Here is a 26097-nt window from a genome sequence, read left to right as displayed (position 1 = left end):
TGATGAGGATGATGATGAGGATGATGATGATGATTGATAATGGTGAGGATGATGATGGTGATGATGGTGATGGTGATGATGATGATGGTGATGATGATGATGATGAGGATGATGATGATGATGATTGATAATGGTGAGGATGATGGTGATGATGGTGATGATGATGATGGTGATGATGATGGTGATGATGATGATGATGATGATGATGATGATGATGATGATGATGATGATGGTGATAATGAAGATGAATGTTGATGATGATGATAATGGCAATTATGGTGATGACGATGGTAATGCTGGCGATCATGATGGTGGCGGTGATATTGATGACGATGATAAGGATGATGATGATGATGATAGTGATTATGATAATGATGATGAAGTTGACAGAGATAATGATGATCATGATAATAAAACAGCAATCATGATAAAATATACATATTAGCGTAATAAATATGTCAAGCTAACATAACACCACAGAAATTGAACTTTTTTGTTGCAAAATAAAACATGAAAGATCTTGGCCCGTCTTACAAGGATGTGCGATTGATCCAATCAACCACGACGATGTTATGCCAGCGATGCCAAAATATAAATGCATGTTTGTTCAAAATCTTTCCTAGTCTAGATATGATGTATACTCACACATACATCATTGTATTGATAGTTCAGTGTGCTTCTCTTTGTGTTACAAAGGACATTGTGCAAATTTCATGTAGGAAAAACTATGACAATGATAGACTTCCATATAAGTGTGGTTGATCGGATCAATCGTAACTAATACCCTTTTCATAAACCCATCCTCCAATTAGCCGCCTAAGAGTAATGCGGATAATTCAATAAAAATTGCGTTCACAAACTCCGAAAATAAGCCGCATTATTTTTACGAGCGCCCGTCCTGAAAAAGGCGGATAATCGTCATGACAACTGGACACGCCCCCTCCGATGCGGTTGTGTTGGAAAAGGGTGACCTTGTGACCGCACCATGGCAATTATCCGCATTATTTGGAAATGCGGTCATAAACTCAAAATCTTGTCCCGATGCTGCTATTATGTGGATAATAGCAGCATCAAAATAATGCGGATAACTCTTGTCCTCCTCCAATTTTACGACCAAATTATGCTGCTATTAGCCGCATAATTGGGTTTATGAAAGGGGTATAACTGTAAGATGGTAACCTCATCTACTTTTACATAGAGAAAATGTTGCGAAAGCACAGTTCACATTGAACCACCCTGTAAAACAGTTCACAAGAGAACTTACTGCGCCCGAATCGGTCTTTGGCTTTGATTTGGCGGTTCCTGGTCTGCTTCCGGCACTCTTAGCTGGAGCCTTAGAAGGAGCCTTGGAGGTGGAGGCCTTAGCAGCAGGAGCCTCCTTGGAAGGACCTGCCTCTGCTTTGGGTTCCTTGGATTTCTTCTTCCCTCCGCCGTGGGCTAGCTCTACCTTCTCACTGTATTCCTTGATCTGAAAGAAGTAATCAATGATTAAAACATTAGATTGATTGATTGATTGGTGGTTATTTTTTACCTGACTGCTAAGAAAGCATGAATGCTTGTAAGCAAGCAACCAGAGGACCGACGGCTTAAGGTCCTCTCTGAAGGACCTGGTACTGAGGATTAATGCCTTACCAAAGGGCACTAGCGCAGCAAGTGGGAACCGAACCCGGGTCACCGGAATACGAACCCCCCACTCTACCGACTGAGCTATGGCGCCTGCTCAAACATCAAACATGAAGTGATATCCTCTCGTAATATCCGTTAATCTGAAATAAGACCAATATCAATCCATTATTGAAACATCAATAAAGTCAAATATGAAGCTATACCTTCTCACTATATTCCTCAATCTGAAACAAGACAAACATCAATCAATGATTGAAGCATTACATTAACAATAACAATTTTAAAAAGATCTTGTCTAGCGCATATCACATTATGATTATAACATCTATATCCAAATGATTTGGATATTATTACCCCAGCTTTAGATTGACGGCAATAATTAATTAACAGCGCACTTAAAGCGCATTTCAGGGAATGAATTCCTACCAGGTACACATTTACCTCACCTGGGTGGAGTGCGGCACAATGTGGATAAATTTCTTGCTGAAGGAAAACATGCCATGGCAGGGATTTGAACCCAAGACCCTTTTTTAGTCAAACATGAAATGTTATCAAACAAAGCTGTCAAGGAAATGATGTGGGCATTCCAAATAGAGTTTAGTTCAGAAAGAATGACTAAAGATCACACTTATATTCCCTGTAACGTGCAGTACACAACGCGTCACCGCACTGGCTGGAGGCGGCACATTACTGAGAAAATAATATGTCAATTTATATAGCGCAGTTACTATTTACATATACCCAACTGTACTTTGATACTTGGTATCATATTATTACCCCGGCTGTAGCTGAGCCGCCATATTAATAGGCGCTAAAGCGTTCAAGGAATAAATCCTACCGGGTACCCACTAACCTCACCTGGGTCAAGTGCAGCACAATGTGGATAAAATTCTTGCCAAAGGAAATTACGCCATGGCTGGGTTGAATTGATAAATATAGCAAAAAAAACTCATACAGAATGATTAATCAAGGCAGCAGCTAAAATATCCTGTTGCGCATTTGCAACTTCAGTATGACATTGCAAATAGTTTTTGTGACACAAGCTAATCCTTGATTAGGCAATGTTACCATGGTACCTGGTGGGTGTTTCATAAAGCTGTTCTTAAGATACGAATGACTTTATGCACAACTAGTGATCCTTTCTTGTGCTATGTGTTATCCCTGTGTAGTTGAGTTATGACCTAAGAACATGTTCCAGTCGTGCGTAAAGTCGTTTGTAACCTTACGAACAGCTTTATGAAACACCCGCCAAGTAGTCACAATTGATGCCAGAGTTACAATCCACTCACCTTGTCTAATTTGATTTTTTCTAGATCGGCCAGGAAGGGGTTCATTGGTTTCTCTCCGACCACCTTCAGCGCTGTCCCCAAGGCTTCAGACGAGGCTTCCCTGCAGTCTGGTGTGGTATCAGCTAGTTTCTACAGAAAAAATATATAGCAATCACAATCAACTCAATTAGAATCATGAATAAGTTAAAGAGATTTTAATCTTCAAATTTGGCAACATTAAAGGGGAAGTTCACCCTGACAAAAAGTTTATTGCAAAAATAGCAGAAAAAATAATAAAAAATATTGTCGAAGGTTTGAGAAAAATTCATCAAATAATTAAAAAGTTATTAGAATTTCAATTATTTGATTTGTGACGTCATATGCGAGCAGCATTCCTACATAGCGAATGGTAAAAAATCAATGAAATGTCATTTTCTCAGAAAATTGAAAATGGTTTTCACTGTACCTTTTGTATACCAATAGACAAATCATTTCACACCCGATAATGAATAGAAAACAAAATTAAGTCATCAGGAACCAAGCAAAATTTGAAATTCATGCCTTTTATGTTACAGAACACATGGGGCAGCTGCTCGTTTATGACGTCACAAATCCAAAAATTTGAACTCTAATAACTTTCTTACTCTTTAACGGATTTTCCTCAAACCTTCACCAATATTTTTTACTATTTTTTCTGCTATTTTTACAACAAAGTTTTCTTCAGGGTGAACTTCCCCTTTAAAGGAAAATGAAACCTTTGAAACTAGATAGCTTATTTCAAAATAGAAAAATCAAAGAAACAGATCAACGAAAGTTAGAGAAAAATCGGACAAATAATGAGAAAGTGCATTTGAATGTTGCGATCACTAATGCTATGGAGATCCTCAAATTGGCAATTAGACAAAGATGTGTGATGTCACTGATGAACAACTCTCCCCATTACTTTAGTACATATTTCACTTAAATTGCCTCTTTCATCACATCTATCAGTAGATCATGTGTTCTTTCTATAGGAGGGCATGTAATACATATTTTTAAAGAATACATCATGGATAAAGAGTTTGTATCACCACAAGATAAAGCATTTTAAGCATAAAGCATTTTATAGTCCATCAAAGGGAAAGTTGTTCACATGTGACATCACACATCCTTGTCGTATTGCCAATGGGAAGATCTCCATAGCATTAGTGATTGCAATATTCAAATGCTCATAACTTTCTTGTTATTTGTCCGATTTTTCTCAAACTTTCTTTGTTCTTGTTCTTTGATTTTTCTGTTTCGACACAAGCCTACTTATTTCAAAGGTTTCATTCTCCTTTAATAACTTCTTTTAACTATTTTTTTGTATATTTATCAATTCTTCATTAAAAATTAACTGCTATCAAACTCGTACAGAATGATTAATCAAGGCTGCAGCACGTCTCAAAACTGATAAACAGCCTGACTTTCTGAAAATGTAAATGAGACGGTTTTTTTTCACTATCATTTTAAAGAGAAATGCCAGTAGTTGCAGTAAGCACTGATTTCATTAGAAAGTCTGTAAAACCAGGCTTAATTGTCAGAATATCGTCAAGTATCTAGATCTGGTACAGTTACATAAACTGAACTTTGTGAAATCTTGAAATCTACGCTGAAAAACGTTCACACTGAAGATCACCAACACAGATAGGCACACATGGGACAGTGTATTATTATTATTGCTGGAATAAAGACCCGACGGAAGTGACCGAATCCGCGCTTATTTTGCTTATTTCTCAGCAATTACACAATTTCTCCCAGAATCCTTTGGCAAATATTTTTTATTCATACAAACAGACACTTGGGTGGTCATTATATTAGATCCTGTAAAAAGTTGTTTTGAGATCGTTACCAAAACTGGAATTTATCTTTAAGCTCCGAATTACTTGTAAGAAAACCAGTTTATCAAATAGGGTGGAGAGTGGAAAAGTGTGGATTGACGCCTTGCCAAAGGACCATAGGCCATGGTGGGATTCGACCCTCTGATTGCAAAGCGAGAAATATGGACTTACTTTGACTAATGATGCACAGAGTGGTTTGAGTATGGATTTAGGAAGCGTTGCCGGAGTACACTGTCTGAACGCTCTACACAGGAACAACGCTGTCTCTGTTCTTATCGAGGGATTCTTGTTGTCAAGTGCGGCTAGGACGTCTTCAAGAATGTTCTGGAACGTTGTCTTGAGAAAAGTGCAAACACAAATTTAAGTATCTTTGAATATGGAACACTGCCTTGATGGCATAAGCAGAGATGCCAACTTTTGGAAATCAGAATTAGGGAGGATTTGCAACTGCCACCAAATTATGTGCGCGTAGCGCACATCTTGAGCGCGGAGCGCTCGACCCTTGCGGCCGGGGTCCAGGGCCCGCCTTAGGGCCCTGGAAGCTCTGGGTTTCTAGATGCTCTCTGGTGCAATCTGACCCTTATTTTGGGGCATTTCACATGTTTTGAAATAAACATTGTTCCCACTTTTTTAACATTAAAAATATCAAATATGCATTTTCACATTGTAAATAAAAAATGAGGGGACAAAAGAAGTACCTGTTCAACAATAATAATAAGGAGGAATTATCACTATCGGCTATAGGCAGGTTATGTTCCACTATAAATCCAGTAAAGAAAAGCTCAGCGCTGGTCCCTTGCTTGGTAAAATAAAGACAACAGGGTACTAGTGGAGCTCGAAGATCTTGTCATCGCAATGTCCGTGGGCCTATGCCGTTTGCTCCCGAACGAAAGTGCTTCCGAATTATCATCACGACCTCCCTGCTAAACTGAAATGTCCACGCTGCAAATTGCGCAAAATGCATGGTAAATTCCTCTTTCCGACTTCCGAACACACAGGTACTGGAGACTGTATTCAGTCTTATACTTCTGAGACCATTTCTTGGTCTTCTTTTGTTGATTTTCCGCCATTTCGTGTCAATATCAACCCATCAATACGCCGGAATCACACACCGCACGACTCGACAAATCCAGTGGCCGCGAGCGCACACGCCTCGCGAAGCTAGCCGGGCCTACCGGCCTGGTGCAGTGGATTCCCGTTGGGCATATCACATGCACCAGCTTTTTGCTGCTCCTTATTTGTCTACTTTTCACACAGAATTTAGTAGCAGCGAACGTAATGGAGTTACTACATGCTAAAGTTAGCAGACGATACATGTCCTTCCAATCCAATTTGATCAATGCAAAAAAATTGTAATTTCGGGAGGATAAGGATGGTAATCGTAAGGGCGGGAGTTGGGATGAATTTTCGGGAGCCTCCCGATGAAATCGGGAGGGTTGGCATCTCTGCATAAGGGGGAAAAAAGCAAGATTTTTCTCATTTTACATAACGAAATAAATTAGAAATAGTGAAAAGGTTACGTCATCAGTTCCCTCATCTGCAAACTGACCTGGATGGGACTGTAACTACATGTATTTTGTGAGATTAACCAAAACTTTAAAACTACGCAACTTCCTTAATTCACAACTGATTTTAATGAAATTTTCAGTGTTGTGTTTGTTTGATTATTCTCCTTTCGCTTAGGTCAACTTTGTGTAAAGTTGGACTTTCCTTTATATTGGGCAAAACTAAAATCAATTATATATTCTAAACTGATAGCAAGACAAGTTTCTCTGTGACTATATATTAAGGTGAATATTGTAGATATTGAGTACTTACTGATGGAAAGATAGCATCTATAGCCTCTCTCAAGGCTGTAACTACATTTATTTTCTTCTCCTTGAACTTGTCTAGAATTGAGGATATACACTGAAAGGAAAACAAAATTGAAATGAAATTAAAAGAACATTCATTAGCAGAAGTAGTAGTGGTGACATTGACAACGTCATCATCATCATCGTAGTTGAAATCATCATCATAATCTTCGTTTTTATTGTCATCATCATCACCACCATCATCATTTTTTATTATTTATTCTCATGAGTCAATGCATTAATTTTCTCTTGTACTTTTGGCCTTTACAATGTTAATTAAATATGAATTGCAAACCGTGAATCAGCAGATTTTACGAAAGCACAAAGATACTTGGCAGATACAAGGATAGACAAAGAATGGCCGCTCAAATTGTCAGGATGGACTTCCTTCATTATTTATTGTGATTTCATTCTAAATGTTTCGCTTTTTCTAGGCCCGACAGCTCCTTCATCTGTGTAGGTCTTTGTTGTACTTCTACCTCTTGTTTACTTTATTTCCTTCTCTTTATGTGATCAAACCTTATTTTCTTACCTTGTGGATTTGTATATTTTTCTGGTATGAAGGTATTTTCCCTATATCTAAGCAAGTTAAGACTATATCTAAGCAAGTTAATACTGTCATGAAGCATATCAATGTTCTCGTTAACATATCCTGTAGAATGCCGATATTTTGTATTAATTGTTGATATTAATGACAAGAGAAAGATATGAATGCACGTGCAAATTTTTTGCCTAAAAACGTGTAAATTTTGGCATAAATTCTTATATTTTTCAAAATAAATATTAACCGGACTGTCCAGAAAACGATTGCAATCGATTTATACTATCTAAATCATAGTGAAATGCATATTTATTTAATATATTTCCATTGTTGTGCAAAAATATGAAAAATAATCAGTTGAAAAAATAAGGACTACTCACTGCTACTGCATATGGAGCAAATTTCTTGCGAATTCCCAAGGCGATGCCTGCCATGCACTTCCCTGCGATGGCGACGATCATCACATTGGTATCCTTGGCTATCGTCTGCAATCAAAAAAATAATACGGGGGGAGATTATTTTTTACAACACAAAAGATTTTTTCCCTTTGTGTGTACATTGTACAGTTGTGCGCAAAAGTTGGTAAACCCACCACCAAATGCACTCCTTCATGCCGAGTGTTGAATGTAGACAACAACACTACAATATTCGGCGAGTCCTGAGAAACAAACTTCATTAAATGTTATACAAATAATGCATGTAGCCGAGTGCATTAGTGGAAATGCAGAGCATGCGAGCTTTCTTTAGATAGATGCCGCACTGTGCACGACCCGCTTGCAGCGAGTGCCCAGTGTGCATCACCTGAAGAAACCGAGCTTTCTCTGCATTTACTTTTACGAACGACAGAGCAAGTGCATTATTTGTTTTGTAAAATAGCAACACAGAAGCAAATTTTTTAAAAGTTACAGCACTTTTTTGTTGGACTTCTCCCGGGACTTCTACCGCACTGGTTTGTTTAAGCGTGCAATGTCAATGTTCGTTGCGCACCTGTTGGATGTCATGTGACGCGTATTGGCCAATCGCGATGCTTGAAATAATAAACTTATTTCATAAAATATTTTATTACCTGACTTCACTATCTAAAATAAACAAAATCATGAAAGATCAAAGTCATCCTCTCAATGCCCAATACTCGTTCAATCGATCTGGTATCCGTATTAACGTTCCACGCACCAATAGATCACGCTTCTGCCAATCCTTCTTGCAAAACTCTATTCACCTGTTTAATCAACTTGTTTGGAGATAATCTTCTTAAAATAGCTTCAACTACCAAAGTACATTACATCTAATGGATAACAATAATATAAAAAATAAAAAAATAATAATAATAATGATAACAATGAATAGTACAAGGAAAATTACTTAAAACATTCCTGTTATATCAGAACAAATAATGATCACAGTTAAAATGAGAATCTGCTCTCAACATGTCACGACCTCGAATGTGGAATCATATTTTTGTTGCCTATTTTGCATTTGCTGTCTGTCCTTATGTATATGTACTCACAGCTTGTATACTATGTATATTGTGTTTTATGTGTTTGTAATGCTGGTGGAAAGCAAATTTCCATACAAATGGACTGTAATAAATGAACTTATGAACTTAAATATCTAAAACATGGAAGAAGTTGAAGACTTTTCAATATGTTCATTTCTGGTGGGGCTCACAAACTTTTTAATAGCACCATGGTATATCAAATTTCATTTTTATATTCTTTTCTGAAATAAGACCGTTTGCGATCTTAACAGACCTTCATTTTTTAGTAGTACGATCGCACTGGCGCTCCTAAAAAAAATACGAACAAAATATCGCACTCCTTATCAAAAAAAAAATTTCCACCAAAAGTTGCTGAAGTTTCACATTTTACATCTTCATGAAATAGGCATTTATTTTCCATAATTCCTTTAAATTATTTTGACTTAGTTGGAAACTACCGAAAAATGAAGAGTATTCACCTCCTTCTTGACTCTGATTTATGGTGTTAAACTCGGTAAATATTGAGTCCCACATGCAGATTTTCATGGTGTCGACCAAGTGTAAAACGATCAATAATGATCAAATGATCAACGATCGTTTTCAGTTAATGTTACAACACCATGGAAATCTACATGTGGGACTACAATATTTACCGAGTTTAACACCATAAATCAGAGTTAAGGAAAGGTGAAAATTCTTCATTTTTTTCAGTAGTTTTCTAACTAAATCAAAATGATTTCAAGGAATTATTAAAAATAGATGACCATTTCATGGATTTAAAGATGTAAAATGTGAAATTTTAGCAATTTTTGGTAATTTATTTTTTTTTTACAGGAGCGCGATATTTTGTAAACGTAATGACCCAGGCCTATCGTAGTAGGTTTGTTTACGTTCAATATTCAGCCCACCTTTGCAATTTGAAACACCAGTATAAAGCGGCCTATAAATGTTATTATCGTAACCACTAGACCACAATGACCCACTTTACACACTGAAAATCATGTCTTTTCCCCCTCACCTTCTTAAGAACCCTGACAAGTTCTGCAAAGTCTCCCGGTTCTATCTTGGGGTTAGCTGTCAAGGGTTGTAGAGCCTCTAAAGCTTCCTTTCTCGTCTGCCATTTCTTGGCTTCCTGTATGTGGTCATCAACACATAAAGACATGAGTTATTAAGATGAAATGACATTGATTGCAAGCATGTTACAAACAACTCCATGTCCAGATTAGATATGTTTATGGACAGTTTCCTTGCAACTCTGAAAGCAACTAAAAATAAAATGAAATGCATCTCATGGGTTATTAACATAGACTTTGCACGTATAAAAATTCTCAGACCAAATGTTAATGGGGCATACAAAATTAAATTTGTGACAATGTAAATGACATCTATTTTTTATTTTTTTAATCTTCAAAATTCACTGAGGAAAATGAAGGTAAAACATTAAAATGTAGTAGAGTCAATCTAGGAATATTTGGGGATTTCCCCCGAAGAAATCCTTGAAACACAACTTCCCTTGAAGTTATCATTGGCATAACATAAAGTAGGATGTTTAAGCCTTGGGCATCCTTATCAAAGTACTGACCATGTTTTCATAGAAGTCTTTGGGTAACTTGGAGAGGATATCCACAGGCTCTAGGAGATCATAGGGATCTACTGCAGGACCTGCTGCATCCGCTTCATCTGTAATGAAACAAATACAAGATGGTGAGTAGAGAAATGAACAAATGGATAAGATCAACCTTAAATGAACTAAAGGTCATCTAGAGTCCCGAAAAAAATATCAGATTGTCATGTAACTGCCTTTGAAGGGGTGGTCCAGGCTGAAAGTATTTATAGCTTAATAAATAGAGTAGAATTCACTGAGCAAAGTGCCGAAAATTTCGTCAAAATCGGACAACAAATAGCAAAGTTATTGAATTTTAAAGTTTAGTATATTTTGTAAAAACAGTCGTCATGAATATTCATTAGGGCTGATGATGTCACGTTTCCACTTGTTCTTTTGTATTTTATTATATGAAATCAGGTTTATTCAAATTTTTTCCTCCAAGAACTAGAAAAATTGGATTGACAAATGATTTAGTGCATTAGATATTTATTTCTGCAACTTATTTCATAATAAGGGAGACATTTTCTTCACACAATTATGAAATAATGAAAACGGAAAACGGAAAGTGAAGATGTGACATCATCAGCTCGCCTAATGAATATTCATGACAACTGTTTTCACAAAACATTGCTAAACTTTAAACTTCAATAACTTTATTATTTGTTATCCGATTTTGATGAAATTTTCAGTGTTTTGCTCAGTGAGTTCTACTCTGTGTATTAAGCTATAAATATTTCAGCCCGGACCACCCATTTAAGTCGTGACAAGCCGATGAATGAGTTTTGGGGTATCTTCTGTTATATGTCAAAGAAGGTTAAAGTATTTTAGCATCATTGCTCACATGGTAATCGCATGTCAGCTCAATAAAGACATGGTCAAATTGAAAAACACGTTTGGACGTTATCTATAAGAAATTGGAAGGCATATTGACTGGACACTTAATAAGCTTTAATAGGAGTACCGATAATGTAAATAATGTGTAAGAGTATAAATCTCAAGTCACAACTTCAGACTGATCAAGAAACTACCAAAGTACCTCACTAAAGGTATGAATAATTCTTAACAATTGGCTCTCCGGGAATGTTTCATGAAACAATAAGTCAGCAATTTCTACTGGCTACTGTTATAAGCTACTATAATCCTTCCATCTGATTGGCTTAAAGCAACATAATCAGTGATTTTCATTGACTATTTGTATCATGAAATGCTTCCCTTGAGTAACTTCCACTGACTATTGTTATAAGCTACAGAAATGCTTGCATCTGATTGGCTCAGAGCAAATAGTGAACATCCATATTTATTTCATGAAATGCTTCCCTTGAGTAACTTCCACAGACTATTGTTATAAGCTACCGAAATGCTTGCATCTGATTGGCTCAGAGCAAATACTGAACATCCATATTTGTTTCATAAAATGCTTCCCTTGAGTAACTTCCACAGACTATTGTTATAAGCTACAGAAATGCTTGCATCTGATTGGCTCAGAGCAAATAGTGAACATCCATATTTATTTCATGAAATGCTTCCCTTGAGTAACTTCCACAGACTATTGTTATAAGCTACCGAAATGCTTGCATCTGATTGGCTCAGAGCAAATAGTGAACATCCATATTTGTTTCATAAAATGCTTCCCTTGAGTAACTTCCACAGACTATTGTTATAAGCTACTGAAATCCTTGCATCTGATTGGCTTAAAGCAACATAATCAGTGATTTTCATTGATTATTTGTTTCATGAAATGCTTCCCTTGAGTAACTTCCACAGACTATTGTTATAAGCTACAGAAATGCTTGCATCTGATTGGCTCAGAGCAAATAGTGAACATCCATATTTGTTTCATGAAATGCTTCCCTTGAGTAACTTCCACAGACTATTGTTATAAGCTACCGAAATGCTTGCATCTGATTGGCTCAGAGCAAATAGTGAACATCCATATTTATTTCATAAAATGCTTCCCTTGAGTAACTTCCACAGACTATTGTTAGAAGTTACTGAAAGGCTTGCATCTGATTGGCTCAGAGCAAATAGTGAACATCCATATTTATTTCATAAAATGCTTCCCTTGAGTAAATTCCACAGACTATTGTTATAAGCTACAGAAATGCTTGCATCTGATTGGCTCAGAGCAAATAGTGAACATCCATATTTGTTTCATAAAATGCTTCCCTTGAATAACTTCCACAGACTATTGTTATAAGCTACAGAAATGCTTGCATCTGATTGGCTCAGAGCAAATAGTGAACATCCATATTTATTTCATGAAATGCTTCCCTTGAATAAATTCCACAGACTATTGTTATAAGCTACCGAAATGCTTGCATCTGATTGGCTCAGAGCAAATACTGAACATCCATATTTGTTTCATAAAATGCTTCCCTTGAGTAACTTCCACTGACTATTGTTATAAGCTACAGAAATGCTTGCATCTGATTGGCTCAGAGCAAATAGTGAACATCCATATTTGTTTCATGAAATGCTTCCCTTGAGTAACTTCCACTGACTATTGTTATAAGCTACTGAAATGCTTGCATCTGATTGGCTCAGAGCAAATAGTGAACATCCATATTTATTTCATGAAATGCTTCCCTTGAGTAACTTCCACAGACTATTGTTATAAGCTACCAAAATGCTTGCATCTGATTGGCTCAGAGCAAATAGTGAACATCCATATTTATTTCATGAAATGCTTCCCTTGAGTAACTTCCACAGACTATTGTTATAAGCTACAGAAATGCTTGCATCTGATTGGCTCAGAGCAAATAGTGAACATCCATATTTATTTCATGAAATGCTTCCCTTGAGTAAATTCCACAGACTATTGTTATAAGCTACCGAAATGCTTGCATCTGATTGGCTCAGAGCAAATAGTGCACATCCATATTTGTTTCATAAAATGCTCCTAAAAGGTCCAGTGGATCAGTCTCCTGACTTTGAAACAGAAGGTCATATGTTCAAATCCAAGTCATGGCAGTTTCCCTCAGGAGAAAATTGATCCCCATCATACTAAACTCAACTGGGGGCCTGTTGCAGAAAGAGTTGCGTTTAAATGCAAGCCCCCAAATCAATCACAAGTCCCAGATGCGCACTGTTGATTGGTAGAAAATCAAGTTACAATGATTTTTAGAGTTGCTATTGATTGCAACTCTTTCTGCAACAGGCCCCAGGTCAGGTATCATGGTAAATGGGTACCTGGCAGGAATAAGTTCCTTGAAATGCTTTCGCCCTATAATGGCTATCAAATCCTTTGAAGTGCATGGAGATGTTTATATCATGTGATATGCACTATACTAGAAATGTTTATTATTTAATAACTAACCTTCCTCATCTTCATCTTCGTCAGCGTCATCCTGAGCCATCGCTTTGGCCTTGAGGTCCTGCTGTGATTTGAGGAATCTTGTCTGCTTGGCAGGCTTGCCTGGTAGTTTTTCAAACTCCTCTTCCAACTCTTTCAACTGGAGCAAACACAGAAAATAGATTAATGACATCTGATATGACCTCTGACATTAAATTATTAATCATAAATCTTTGACATCAATGACCTCTAAAATACCATGTCTGCTTGGCAGGCTTGAAGAGTAGTCTCTCAAACTCCTCCTCCAACTCTTTGAACTGTAACAAACAAACAGAATAATTTCAACATAATTGACCTCTACTCATAACAAGTGGAGCATCTAAAATTGACAAATTTGAACTTTATAGAGCAACTGATATAGAAACTTTAAAGATAAATGCAGCAACAAAACAACAAAAAATCAGATTTTCCCCAAATTATGAAGAATAAAAGCTAACTAAAATTAATAAAATTTGACCAAAGTAATACAATGCCAAGAGGCCTGTCATCAGGAATAGTTGAGTTTCAATGCATCTGAAAAAATCACAAGCAAGTCCAAATGCATGCCTCTAATTGGTTGAAAATAACTTACGACTGATAACTGCAATTCATCGCAACTCCTTATGCAACCGGGCACCCAGGATAGCTCAACCTACCTGCACAGGTTTGATATTCTGTAAGCTGGGTTTCATGGCAGCACCGATCCATCGATAGAGATCGATGGCAAGCTGCTTGGCCTTCTCTCTCACGTTCTTGTCGCTGTGCTCCAGGACCTTCGGAACCGACTTGACGACAGGTTTCAGCGTGATGACCTTTGACCCGAACTCTCTGACGGCCGATGCCATGACCTCCAGGCAGGCAGCGACGATCTTGGGTTGCTTGTTGGTGAGTCCCTTCAACAGTTCCTCCTGTGAGCATTGTATAGAAGAGGGAAGCATTTCATGAAGGCTCTTTGTCAGTGGCTATTAATGACTACTACTAAAAGCTACTGAAATCCTGGGATCTGATTGGTTGAGTGGAAATTTGAGAGTACAAATCACTGAAAAGATGCTTCATTTAAGACTCCCCAGGTATATGGTCCAATAATCATTAGTGATAGCAATGATTTAAGTAACACCTACAATTTAAGTAAGGGTCCTATTTCATGAAGACTGGCCATACTAAGCTCAACTTTTATAACAACTTTATTATCAGCCAATCAAATCATATGATTTCAGAAGCTTTTTACTGTTATCCTCTAAGCACGATTTGAACATTGCGGTGATGTGTCATAAACCACACATAATTAAAAATGTAATTTTGACATTTAGGATAACTTAAAACTTTTTGAAACAACTCCTGGACTTGACACTCTTTTCTGAGAAAGCAGTTCATGACAGGTTTCTTGAGATAAAAAAGTTAAAACCTCATCATGGCCTATTGATTGAGATTCAATATCCCAATATTTCAAAATCATCATTACATTGGGCAACCACAACGCCTCAACAATAATACAGTAAATTACGAAGAACAGATAAATCTGAATTTAAATTTGAAACGTCTGATCTGGGACGCTTCTTCAGCTCCTCTGAATTGGCAGGAAATCGCAGTTGCCACTTGGCGCCGACACACAACAATAGATGTTATTGTCAGACGAGCTGAAGAAAAGTCCCAGACCGGACATGCAACTGTTCTTCGTTTCAGTACCAGTTAGTCCACATAAACATAATCATTTTCTCTTTGTGATTTGTATTTCTCCCTGGATGAATCAAAACATACATCAGTTTAACGATTCAGTAACGTATGATTCATACCATAACTTGTTCTTGTTTCTCTAGCTCTATGTACACCATAAGAATCTCCATGCCCTTCTCTCTGGTCTTGGTTCTCGATGAGTTCAGACATTTAGCAACCACACCTGCGGTGACTTCACCTACAGTTCTGTGAAAGGGGAAAAAATTCAAGCAATTACATATTTAAATTTTAAAGGGGAAGGTCACCCTTACAAACAGTTGCTTAACATTATTATTATCATTATTTGGTGTTCTTTTTTATTAACAGGGCCACATGGAAGACCACCAAATTGGTGATATGTTCGAATGAATGAACGAACGAACAAATGAACAAATAAATACACTAATAAAAAAGTGAATAAAAGAATATATAAACAAAACAAACAAATAAATAAATAAGGACGGAGGAGGGAGACGGGGTACATGTAATGAGGAAAGCCAGAGAGGAATGTGAAAGAAAAAAAACACAGGTAAAAGGAAGGTACATGTAGGAGCATGTGAAGGGAGAGGGTGGGAAGGACTGAACGTAGAGGAGAATCAAAACTACACTGTATTTCTAAAAATTTCATTAATTTCATTTAAAAGGGAAAAAAGGGGAAAGGGAAAAAGGAAAGAAGCAGCAAAAGTTCTTCAAAATGACAGATAATTAGATGTTTCGATACATACTTTGGTGCTATATGAGCGCAATCTAAGAAGGCCAGTGCGGCATCCAGTCCTTTCTCCTGCGCTACGGCATTGCTATCAGTCACAAACTTCTTCACCAATCCAGCGTACTTGGTGAACTCTGAACTCTTCTCATCACTGATCTTTTTGAACAGTTTGGCCGCCTCCTCGTAGCCATGGAGACGGGCTTTCCAAACCTGAAATAAGATCAAGAAAGTGTAGTTTAATATACCTGGGGGTGTTGTACAAAGAGGTCTAAGTGTGACTCAAAGTCGTGATTAAATGCTGATGTGCACCTGGCCCCCGATGCATAGAAGTTATTATGGTAGCTTTGCCATCCAGTGGTAACTACCATGGTAACACTGATCAACAGAGGATCTCGTTTCATAAAGGACTTGCAACTGTTGTAACTTTGCCATAATGGCAACTAGAATGGAAACCTTGATGCTGATTGGCTGCTGAGCCCTGTTGCCATGGTAGTTGCCATAATGGCAAAGTTACAACAGTTGTAAGTCCTTTATGAAACGGACCACAGAGCATCTCATTTATTAGTATGTACAGCAGTGTGCATCCTCTAACAATGATTTGACAAATGCCACCCTTCATTTTCTTCTGCATACAAATGGACACTGAAGTGCAACTTTTAGACCAATTTAATTGGAATTTATGGCCCGTATTCTGAAGTCAGGTTTAACCTAGACCATGGTCTAACTCTGTGCTAAAATTATGGGAAGCCAAAAGTGTCTAAGTTTTTATTAAGTTGTATGTTTCTTATGTTTACTGTGCTCTTCCCGATTCATCGATGGTGAAGACAATCATCTATTAAAACTTCCTAGACAATTATGAATGGTTTGAGAGCCAAATGAGCTGAAATATGATATCTCTACTGTTAGTGATTTATGTAACAATTGGCCATCCATACTTAAACCACAACTTTAAACCTGAGTTTCAGTTAAACCCGACTTCAGAATACGGGCCTAACAAATCATTTTAATAATGGTATACTTTTTGCAAAACAAATATGTGATTATTTGTTCTACTTAAAAGCAATCTACAGTTGTGCTTAAAAGTACATGTAAGTGAACCAGGCCAAAGAATGCACTCCTTCATGCCGAGTGTTATATTCAAGACAAGAACATTAAACTGTCCGAAGAGGCAGCAGGCCTTAAGAAACAAACTTTGTTGAATGTCATATTTCATCAACTGACTTCACAATTAAATATCTAAAACTTGATAGAACTTGAACACTTAAAATATGTTCATTTCCTGGTTGGGTTCATTAATATTTAAGCACCACTGTATCTATTGCAAATTTATTAAGAATAATTTACAATGGTGAATTGACCATTGATATTTACATTACAATAGATGGCAAAATAGCTTCTCCTATTAAACACTACCTCAGTTTTAGGAATTAGCCGTAATGGTGCTACGGTGTGGGAATTAGACTAAATGGTAGATGACCAAGTGGCTGCATGCACTATCCTTACCTCATGTTGGCACAGGTCATAATGAGACATCCTCGGATCAACATCCTCCAAATAATGATCACTTATCGATTCAAGACTACCCCCTAGTAATACTGGCATATCACCAAAATAGGCACGTTTCTCACGTCCATCCCCCATGCTCGCTCGGCCTATTAAACGTTGAACTTCATCCAAATTCTATTGCAATTTTCACTTGACTGTAGAACTCACATACTTTACTGTAAAAATTACAGAACTGTAGCAAATTATGATGCTCATATGTGCTGGGGAAAATTCACATAACAATAGCGGGTGGAATGTATTGATTTTGACTACAGCACAGCTGTCATTTTCTCCTCTTTTCAGATACCCTAGTTTTATTGAACATTGTTGTAAATTTCACAATATCAAATTCCCAGTTTTCCCATATTGACCTCTATTTTTATGGCAAGAGACAAAAAACCTGTACCCATGACATATACATGTAGCTTGAAAAAATGCAATAGAAGATAATTTTAGTGTCACCTCTTTCAGTATGTATTATAGTAAAGTATGTGAGTGGTTCTGACTCGCGCCTTTCAAACAGAGGGTCGTGGGTTTGAATCCTAGCCGTGGCACGTTTTCCTTCTGGAAGAAATTTATCCACACTGTGCTGCACTCAACCCAGGTGAGGTAAATGGGTACAGGCAGGAAATAATTCCTCAAAAAGCTGTGTGCACCTTAATCGGTAGCCTAGCTTTACATATAGCCGGGTACTAATAATAGCAGGGCCCGCTGGGAGAACAGTTTTCGGAGATGAAGTGGCTACCCTGGGTAAATATGCCGTTATCATTATTATTATCATCATCATTATCATCATCATCATTATCATTATTATAGTTATTTATTGTTATATTCTTTAATATTATCATTCACTAATATACAAGATGTATACAAGATCATACATGTATGAACACAAATGAATTTAAAAACTGAAATACTAACCTTATGAACACATTGTTCATCAATAGGAAGCTTCAGATATTCTTGATCATCTCCCATAATGCCTCATTGGTCAGGTGATCAGTATATGGTCAGGTGGTCAGTGTAGGGTCAGGTGATCAGCTGCAATAATAATTCTTCCTCAAAGTGAATTTAATAGGAACAAGTCTGAAGAGAAAAGAAGGGAAATTAAAATTGATGATACTGTATTTAAGACACAGTGTACCCGTACTGTATATAAATGGACATTATCAGAGCGCATTGTATCCAAATCAATGAATGCACCAGCATTTTTTTTTAAATTCATTGAGAACTTTGCATCATCATTCATTATCACAATCATCATCATCATAATTACAACTATCATCATCATCATCATAAACTTCATCATCCTTATCATACAGGTTCATCATCATCATCATTGTTCTACATCATCATCTTCCATCATCATCATCATCATCACCAACATCTCCATCTACATCATGATCACCATCATCATCATCACCCTCATCATCATCAACCTCATCATCATCATTGGATCATCATCATAATTCATATTGATTCGCTGAACTTGACTTTGACTTTAAATGTACACAAAGAAAATACAGTATCCTCCATGGTAAAGACACTGGTCATGTACAATACATGTAATGGTATGTACTGGAAGCACATGCACATGTACAATGTAGTATGCGGTGTGACTGGTCTATAGTGCACAATGCACAGTACATGGATGCCAATTTCAGGATTCATGATTCAGGATTGCCCAATTGCTCTTCAGTGAACATTTATGCATACATGTGCACACAGCATGTCACTCTTGCCTTATCTATAAGTACATGTACATGTACATTGTACATGTCATGTACACTTGTTGGAGTCCAGATTTTTTTTTTTTCGTCATGTTTAGAAAAATGTACGAAGTATACATGTAGTAGTGGGTTACATGAAAACAGAATGACTTTGCTGCTTTCCTGCAATAATATTGTCTTATTAAACCTTTGTTTATAAAACCTTTAAGGGGAATAAAACATTTGGAACAAATAGGCATGTGTAGAAACAGAAAAATCAAAGAATAAGAATAAAGAAAGTTTGAGAAAAATTGGACAAATATTGGGAAAGTTATGAGCATTTGAATATTGCAATCACTAATAACTATGGAGATCCTCACATTGGCAATGCGACAAGGATGTGTGATGTCACTGATGAACAACTTTCCCTTTGGTGGACTACAAAAAACCCTCAAAATGTCTCTTTTTGCTTTTTCTTATGATGATACAAACTCTTTATCCATAATGTATTCTTAAAAAATATGTATTACATGATTTATGGATAGATGTGATAAAAGAGGCAATTCAAGTGAAATATATACTAAAGTAATGGGGAGAGTTGTTCGCAAGTGACATCACACATCTTTGTCGCATTGCCAATTTGCTATCTCCATAGCATTAGTGATCGCAATATTCAAATGCTCATTAACTTTCTCATTCTTTGTCTGATTTTTCTCAAACTTTTGTTGATCTGTTTCTTTGATTTTTCTGTTTTCACACAAGCTATCTTGTTCCAATGGTTTCATTCTCCTTTAATTGATTTGCAACTTACAGTAAATGTTCTATTCATATTTTCTCCTGGCCAAAAGGAATAATAAAAACAGCAACACATTTTGATCTGTAGTGTTAACACACGAGTATAGTGTGCAAAAGATACAGAGAGAACATTAGAATATTCAATGAACATGTACTATACAAGTAGACCCTATCCTCCATGCATCAACTTTATCCATCTCTTTTAATTTATCAGAAAATAAAGAAACTTTAATATTCAAGGAACAGATTTTCAATAATATACACTCAGGAAATCTCTCCATGCTTACATGTACAGACACTCCCCTTCATAAAACAATACACCCCATATGCACTGTCTGTAATAAAATCTTGACGGGTCTGAAATCAGACTATCAAGACAGCAATTGTATTTATAGACATGGAGGATGAGTCATCCGTTGTCGGGTGCATCCCAGCAGTGACTCGCATCATCACATGCAGACTCCAATGCAGCCTCTGATAATAATAATGCCCATTCCAACTACATAAATTGCACCTCAACTTGCAAGTAGTCTTGCCTTTCAGACCAAGTAAATTTACGTGCTATCTGTATGCGTGTGAGTACATCATGTGTATTCCTTCTATCCGATTCTCAGATTGAGGAAGAAGGCCTGCGTGTATGAATATACACACATCAAATCAAAGTCCCTTCTCTCCTCTGAGTTCTCTTTCTCTCTCATTTTATACATGTTTAGATTATCTCCTGAAGATGAACACATATGTACAACAATGAAGATAACAAAGAATTTCATTGTTCTTCCCTCCCACCACCCCCCCCCCTCCCCCACTTTTAAAGTTTATATTTTTCTCATCATATTACTTTTATTCGACAGATTTTGCATTTGCTCACCTGTCAAAAAAGATACCGTAAATGTGATGAAAATACACTATTCTACTTCTTTTTACATGATATGTACAGTTGTATGCATGAGAGAGAAATGCAAATATTTCTGTTTTTACACAAACACAGGTACATAATGCCAATCAGTGCCCTGAAATTGAAAAGAAATTGAATGCGATGTAATGTTGTTTTCAAGCTTGCGTGCAAGGAATTCACATTATACCGTGCATCTGGGTCCTGAGTCAGTACATGTACGCTGTACAGGGTAGGAAGTACATTTCATTTAAGGGTTTTTTTTCCACATTTGCAAAATTTTGGGGCTATTTCTCTCATTTCTAAGGACTACTTTTTAGGGACAACAAACAATTGTGCATTACAGGCAAATATCATTAAATTCTACATGTACCACTTAGTGTATTAATTTTCTTAAAATAAATCTTGAATATTGTTTGTAACATCTTGGGGCGACTCTAGAAAGAATGGCCGGCCCCGAAAGCATGCATTAATTGGGGGGATTTTATTTTAGGGGAGAGTTGGGCCGTCATGAGGGCAAAATTTCCTGTCAACCTCATTTATTTCCTATGCACACTGAAGCGGTATTTACTATACACTTGGAGTATGGTAAATACATGTACATGTACATTGTAAACTAGCAGCACTTACAGTACAAACAAATACAAGCACTTGATTCTCTCTCCACAGGATTGTTTTTTCATATCATCCACTCAGCCAGGCTTTAAACCTTTTTTTCACAAACTGGTTATTTATACCACTTTGGGGGCACATGTACAACAGATACATGTAATTGGTAAGCCAAGGGGAATAGAAAATAAACAAAAAAACAAAAATACACGAATGAATAAATAATCTTCAAAGTCGCTACATGTACATGTATGTAATGTACAGTGTACTAGTGCTTTTATATACGACATGTACTAGTTGTAGGAAATTTAGCTTGCCCAGGAGCACTTTTGGGAAGTTCTCCTACAAGCTTCTTAATTGATTTTACAATGTATTAATTTAAAATTTAAACACATTTCTGTGATACCTGTACATTTATTAAAAAAAGACACTTTTTGTGTAATATCACAACCTCACCACCCCCCCCCCCCCTTCATGACCAGCATCCATGAGATTCTACCCATCCATCTTTAAAAAAAGTTATCATTTCTCAAATTGTACCTCATGCTGTTTTTAAAGGTCAAGTCCACCTCAGAAAAATGTTGATTTGAATCAATAGAGAAAAATCAGACAAGCACAATGCTGAAAATTTCATCAAAATCGGATGTAAAATAAGAAAGTTATGACATTTCAAATTTTCGCTTATTTTTAACAAAATACAACTGTAGTTATATGAACGAGCCAGTTACATCCAAATGAGAGATTTGGTGATGTCACTCACTCACTATTTCTTTTGTTTTTATTGTTTGAATTATACAATATTTCAATTTTTACGAATTTGACGATTAGGACCTCCTTGCCTGAAGCACAAAATGTTAAAATAATGGAATTCCACGTGTTCAGGGAGGAATGAAACTTCATTTCACATGACAATGACGAGAAAATAAAAATATTTCATATAATGAAATACAAAAGAAATAGTGAGTGATGTCATCAACTCTCTCATTTGAAAGTACACATATGTAACTAGCTCATTAATATAACTATTTTGTTGAAAATAAGAGAAGCTTTAAAATGCCATAACTTTCTTATTTTACATCCGATTTTGATGAAATTTTCAGTGTTACAAGGTATGCTTGTTGAATTTTTCTCTTTTTATTCAAATCAAGTTTTTGTTGGGGTGGATTGTCCTTTAAGCATTAAAAAATGCTTGTGATGCGAAATTATGGCAAAGTGCTACATGTACATGTATACAGTAGGGGGTCATGAGGGTTCATCCCACTACAGGGGAGATCGGGGTTAGTTAGAACGCTGGGTAAGTTGAAACATTGTAATTTTCGCCTGTAAAATAATATGCAATACTGCCCTTAATGTGTGTACTTTAAGATTTCAATGACAACGCCGCTGCCGCCATCGCTGTCGGGAAAGCGCAACTGTTATATTATTAATAGCAATAAATTGAGGGCAGTATTGCATAAATTTATTTTACAGACGTTTATCAAAATTACAATGTTTCAACTTACTCCGAGTTCCAGCTAACCCCGATCTCCCCTACATGTAAACTGTCTGGGATCTCAATATTTGTTTGGAATTTTGGGTGGTAATCCTTATATGATGGAAATTTCAAATAACAAAAATTATCAAATTCACTTTGCACACGATTCAGGGATTTTCATGAGAAAGGCTGCATTTTGAGGCCATCATGCCCAAAATCCAAATTATTTTCCCCCATTATGTGTCAGATTTCATAATGAATGTATTGCATGTGGAAAGTATGTGTTCGTCACGTATCTTCTTTTACTAGAATCGCGCAGATACGCATGTGCAGACTTGCGGGAACTTGCCATGTAAATGCCCAAGACTGTGCCAAGTCCAAGGATGCCAGACCCAGCGGGCGGAGGGTACATACTACAAGGTGCCTGAAGTCTGTGCAATACCATTTGATACGTGCATACATACGCTATTCTAATATTAAAAGACCAGCAACGACCATGAAGTTTACACCTGCGATACATCCATGTACAGACAGATCTACATGTATATTCCTTATAATACCTGACTCAAAAGTGGTAAAACAATGAATTTCAGGTATTTCCTGTCTGCCTCAAAATGCAACCTTTCTCATCAAAATCTTTGAATCTTGTGTATAGTTAATGGCTGCAATGCAGACATGGATGCATGGGGCACCATATTTTTTTTTCAATCTGAAAATGACTGACCAAGGCTTTCCCCAGAATTTTTTTTTTTTAATTTTAAAGTTTTTTGGCAACTCTTATAGTAAGGTGCACATATATGTACATGTACATGTATGCATATCTGTACGATTCTGAAGCGAAGAAACGCAAGGACCACAAAATCTACATAGATCTGCAATAAGGCAGGGCTTGACATGAAAAGTGGCCCAGGGCAACCAAAAATGAGAGTCGGGCCACCAAAATTTTGTAAAAGCCTACAATTGGTGGCCCAGTCAGGCTACCAATGTATTGATATAAAATTGTACTTCTTTCTATTGTTTTAGGGCCACCAAGAGTTTATGATTTTCGTGGGCAGATCGGGCCACCAAGAAATAAAAGTGTGGAGCCTTGAATAAGCCATAAGGACAATATTCTTTTAAAATCTGACTCAAAATTCTTTTAAAAAAAAATGAATTCCAGGTACTTTATAATAAGACTGCGTCAAAAGGCAGCCTTTCTCATCAAAAACCTTGAATAATGTAGTGCAGACATGGGGTAACATTTTTTGTTCTCAAAATGACCAACCAAGGTGTTTCCCAAGAAAATCATTACTCTCACATTTCTATGAGACTTTTTGTACATGTACTCATTAAAATCTAAGAAACATCATCTTGGATAAGTAATCGTGGAATAAAAATTATTAATTCATGATTTTAAATCTTAATTAATTTCTAGGTGCACAGACATCAGACCTGCCCCCCCCCCCCCATCTTCATTACAGAAACATTAACATCAACTGAAATTTTATGTGGAATAAAAAGAAATTCATGAATGTCTACTCTTCTAAAAAGTTAATTTTTTTGTGCAGACATGGGGGTGCTAGTTAGCTGAATTTCTTGAAGTAAAAGTAAAATTTTCAATCACTTCAAGGCAATATGCCCACAACTTTTCTGAATATCGCGATCGGTAGCAGCAGTATTTTGGCTGGATCTCGAGGTCATTGTCGATTTCATATTCAGACATCGCTTCGCTTGGCAATGTGTGGCTTCGCCTTAGTTTTGATAGGTACATGTATTTGACGACCAAAAGATCCGTCTGCGGCAGCTCACCTGTTTGTTCGCCACATGTTTGCAAGATTTTGTCAGTAATTTCAACCCAAAATTACGGCAAATCCGATCTGACTAAGGTCTAAGCAAAGCGATGTCTGAGAATTTAAATGATGACATCGAGATCAAAGCCAAAATAGAGCCGTTCCCGATAGCAATTTTTGGAGAAGTGGGGCGCATATTGACCTTGATTGAAATGTGATTGAGATTGAGACTGTGAGAGACTTGCTGACATTTGTGAACGATGATTGGAGGGGAAATTCTCTCGAAGTCGCCTGTCGGCCAACGCAAAACTGTACCATAATATCATTTTAATATATTCATTGGCCATTAACGTTTAACGGTTAAGTGCACGGCATCAGAAACAACAAATAACATAGATATCAGTCTCAGAGTCAGGCACAAATTCACTGAATATTTTTTATTGACACAATTGTTAATATGTCATCGACTCATGATTGTCAAGGTTAGTGACCACACAGAAGTCTCTGAACAATTGAACCGTTTATCTCTCACTCTCTATCTCATAAACCGTCTTTTCAATTTCAGACGGCAGGCATGTCTTTTGCAGCCGAGACTTCCCCTTCACACGGACACGGTCACGGTTGCACTTGCACATTTCCACACACTCAGACTCAGCTCAGTCAAGCTCAAACTCCTGCACTGCAGTCAAAACTTTGTGTGCAAAGTCAATGGGAGATAATTGTCAATCACGTCGTTACAACTTCACCAATGGGAAAAATCATAGAATTTTTAATAGAGAAACAAATTACTTTAACTAGCATTACTTGAAATATCAGAAATTTCGTCAAAAAGTTTTTGAAAAGACAAAACTTACCCAATTTCGCAGTAGAAGTCTAAATCCGTCCCGTTATATCTCTGAAATGTTTTCAAATCGGATGTGGGTCCGTGGATATGAGAGCTCGACCGTGATTGGTCAATACAGCTCACTTGAGTGATTTCGCGTGTCAAAGGTTTGTGTGCTTTTCCCATTGTGTTGTTAATTGATAAAAACCGTCTGCTACGCTCGCGGTTCATTCAAATTTGGTAAAAGATTGATTGATAAAAAATCCTCTAACCCATTAAGTTTATTAGCCTGATTAGAATCATGGAGGTAAAAATGATAGAGTGACAAAAATATGCAAATAGCTTCCAATTTATAAAGCAGAGGCCGCGGAACGGTTTTCAAATTGCCCGGACCGGCATGCAAAAAATAATATGTTAACCGGTTTTGGAAAAAAGTAGGGGGCTGAACCCCCCCCCCCCCCCGCTTCCGCGGCCCCTGTACAGAAGTACAAAAGTGTA

The 26097-nt window shown here is 36.9% G+C and overlaps 1 protein-coding gene across 1 annotated transcript in view; it reads right to left on the bottom strand.

Annotated features, from left to right (window-relative positions):
* Positions 1 to 25731, bottom strand: part of LOC121421105 (cytoskeleton-associated protein 5-like) — a 77714-nt gene extending 51983 nt beyond the window's left edge. The window contains 13 exon segments of the mRNA XM_041615738.1: positions 1265 to 1468; positions 2916 to 3044; positions 4925 to 5089; positions 6572 to 6661; positions 7528 to 7632; positions 9643 to 9756; positions 10207 to 10304; positions 13547 to 13682; positions 14218 to 14469; positions 15355 to 15481; positions 16000 to 16193; positions 18450 to 18614; positions 25631 to 25731. Coding sequence (XP_041471672.1) covers positions 1265 to 1468; positions 2916 to 3044; positions 4925 to 5089; positions 6572 to 6661; positions 7528 to 7632; positions 9643 to 9756; positions 10207 to 10304; positions 13547 to 13682; positions 14218 to 14469; positions 15355 to 15481; positions 16000 to 16193; positions 18450 to 18506 — 1671 coding nt within the window. The 5' untranslated portion in view covers positions 18507 to 18614; positions 25631 to 25731.
* Positions 25732 to 26097: the final 366 nt, after the last annotated feature.

Source organism: Lytechinus variegatus, chromosome 9 (assembly GCF_018143015.1).
Source record: "Lytechinus variegatus isolate NC3 chromosome 9, Lvar_3.0, whole genome shotgun sequence".
NCBI classification, from domain to species: domain Eukaryota; kingdom Metazoa; phylum Echinodermata; class Echinoidea; order Temnopleuroida; family Toxopneustidae; genus Lytechinus; species Lytechinus variegatus.
Note: the sequence above shows the minus strand (reverse complement) of the source record. Positions and strands in the feature narration are given on the sequence as shown.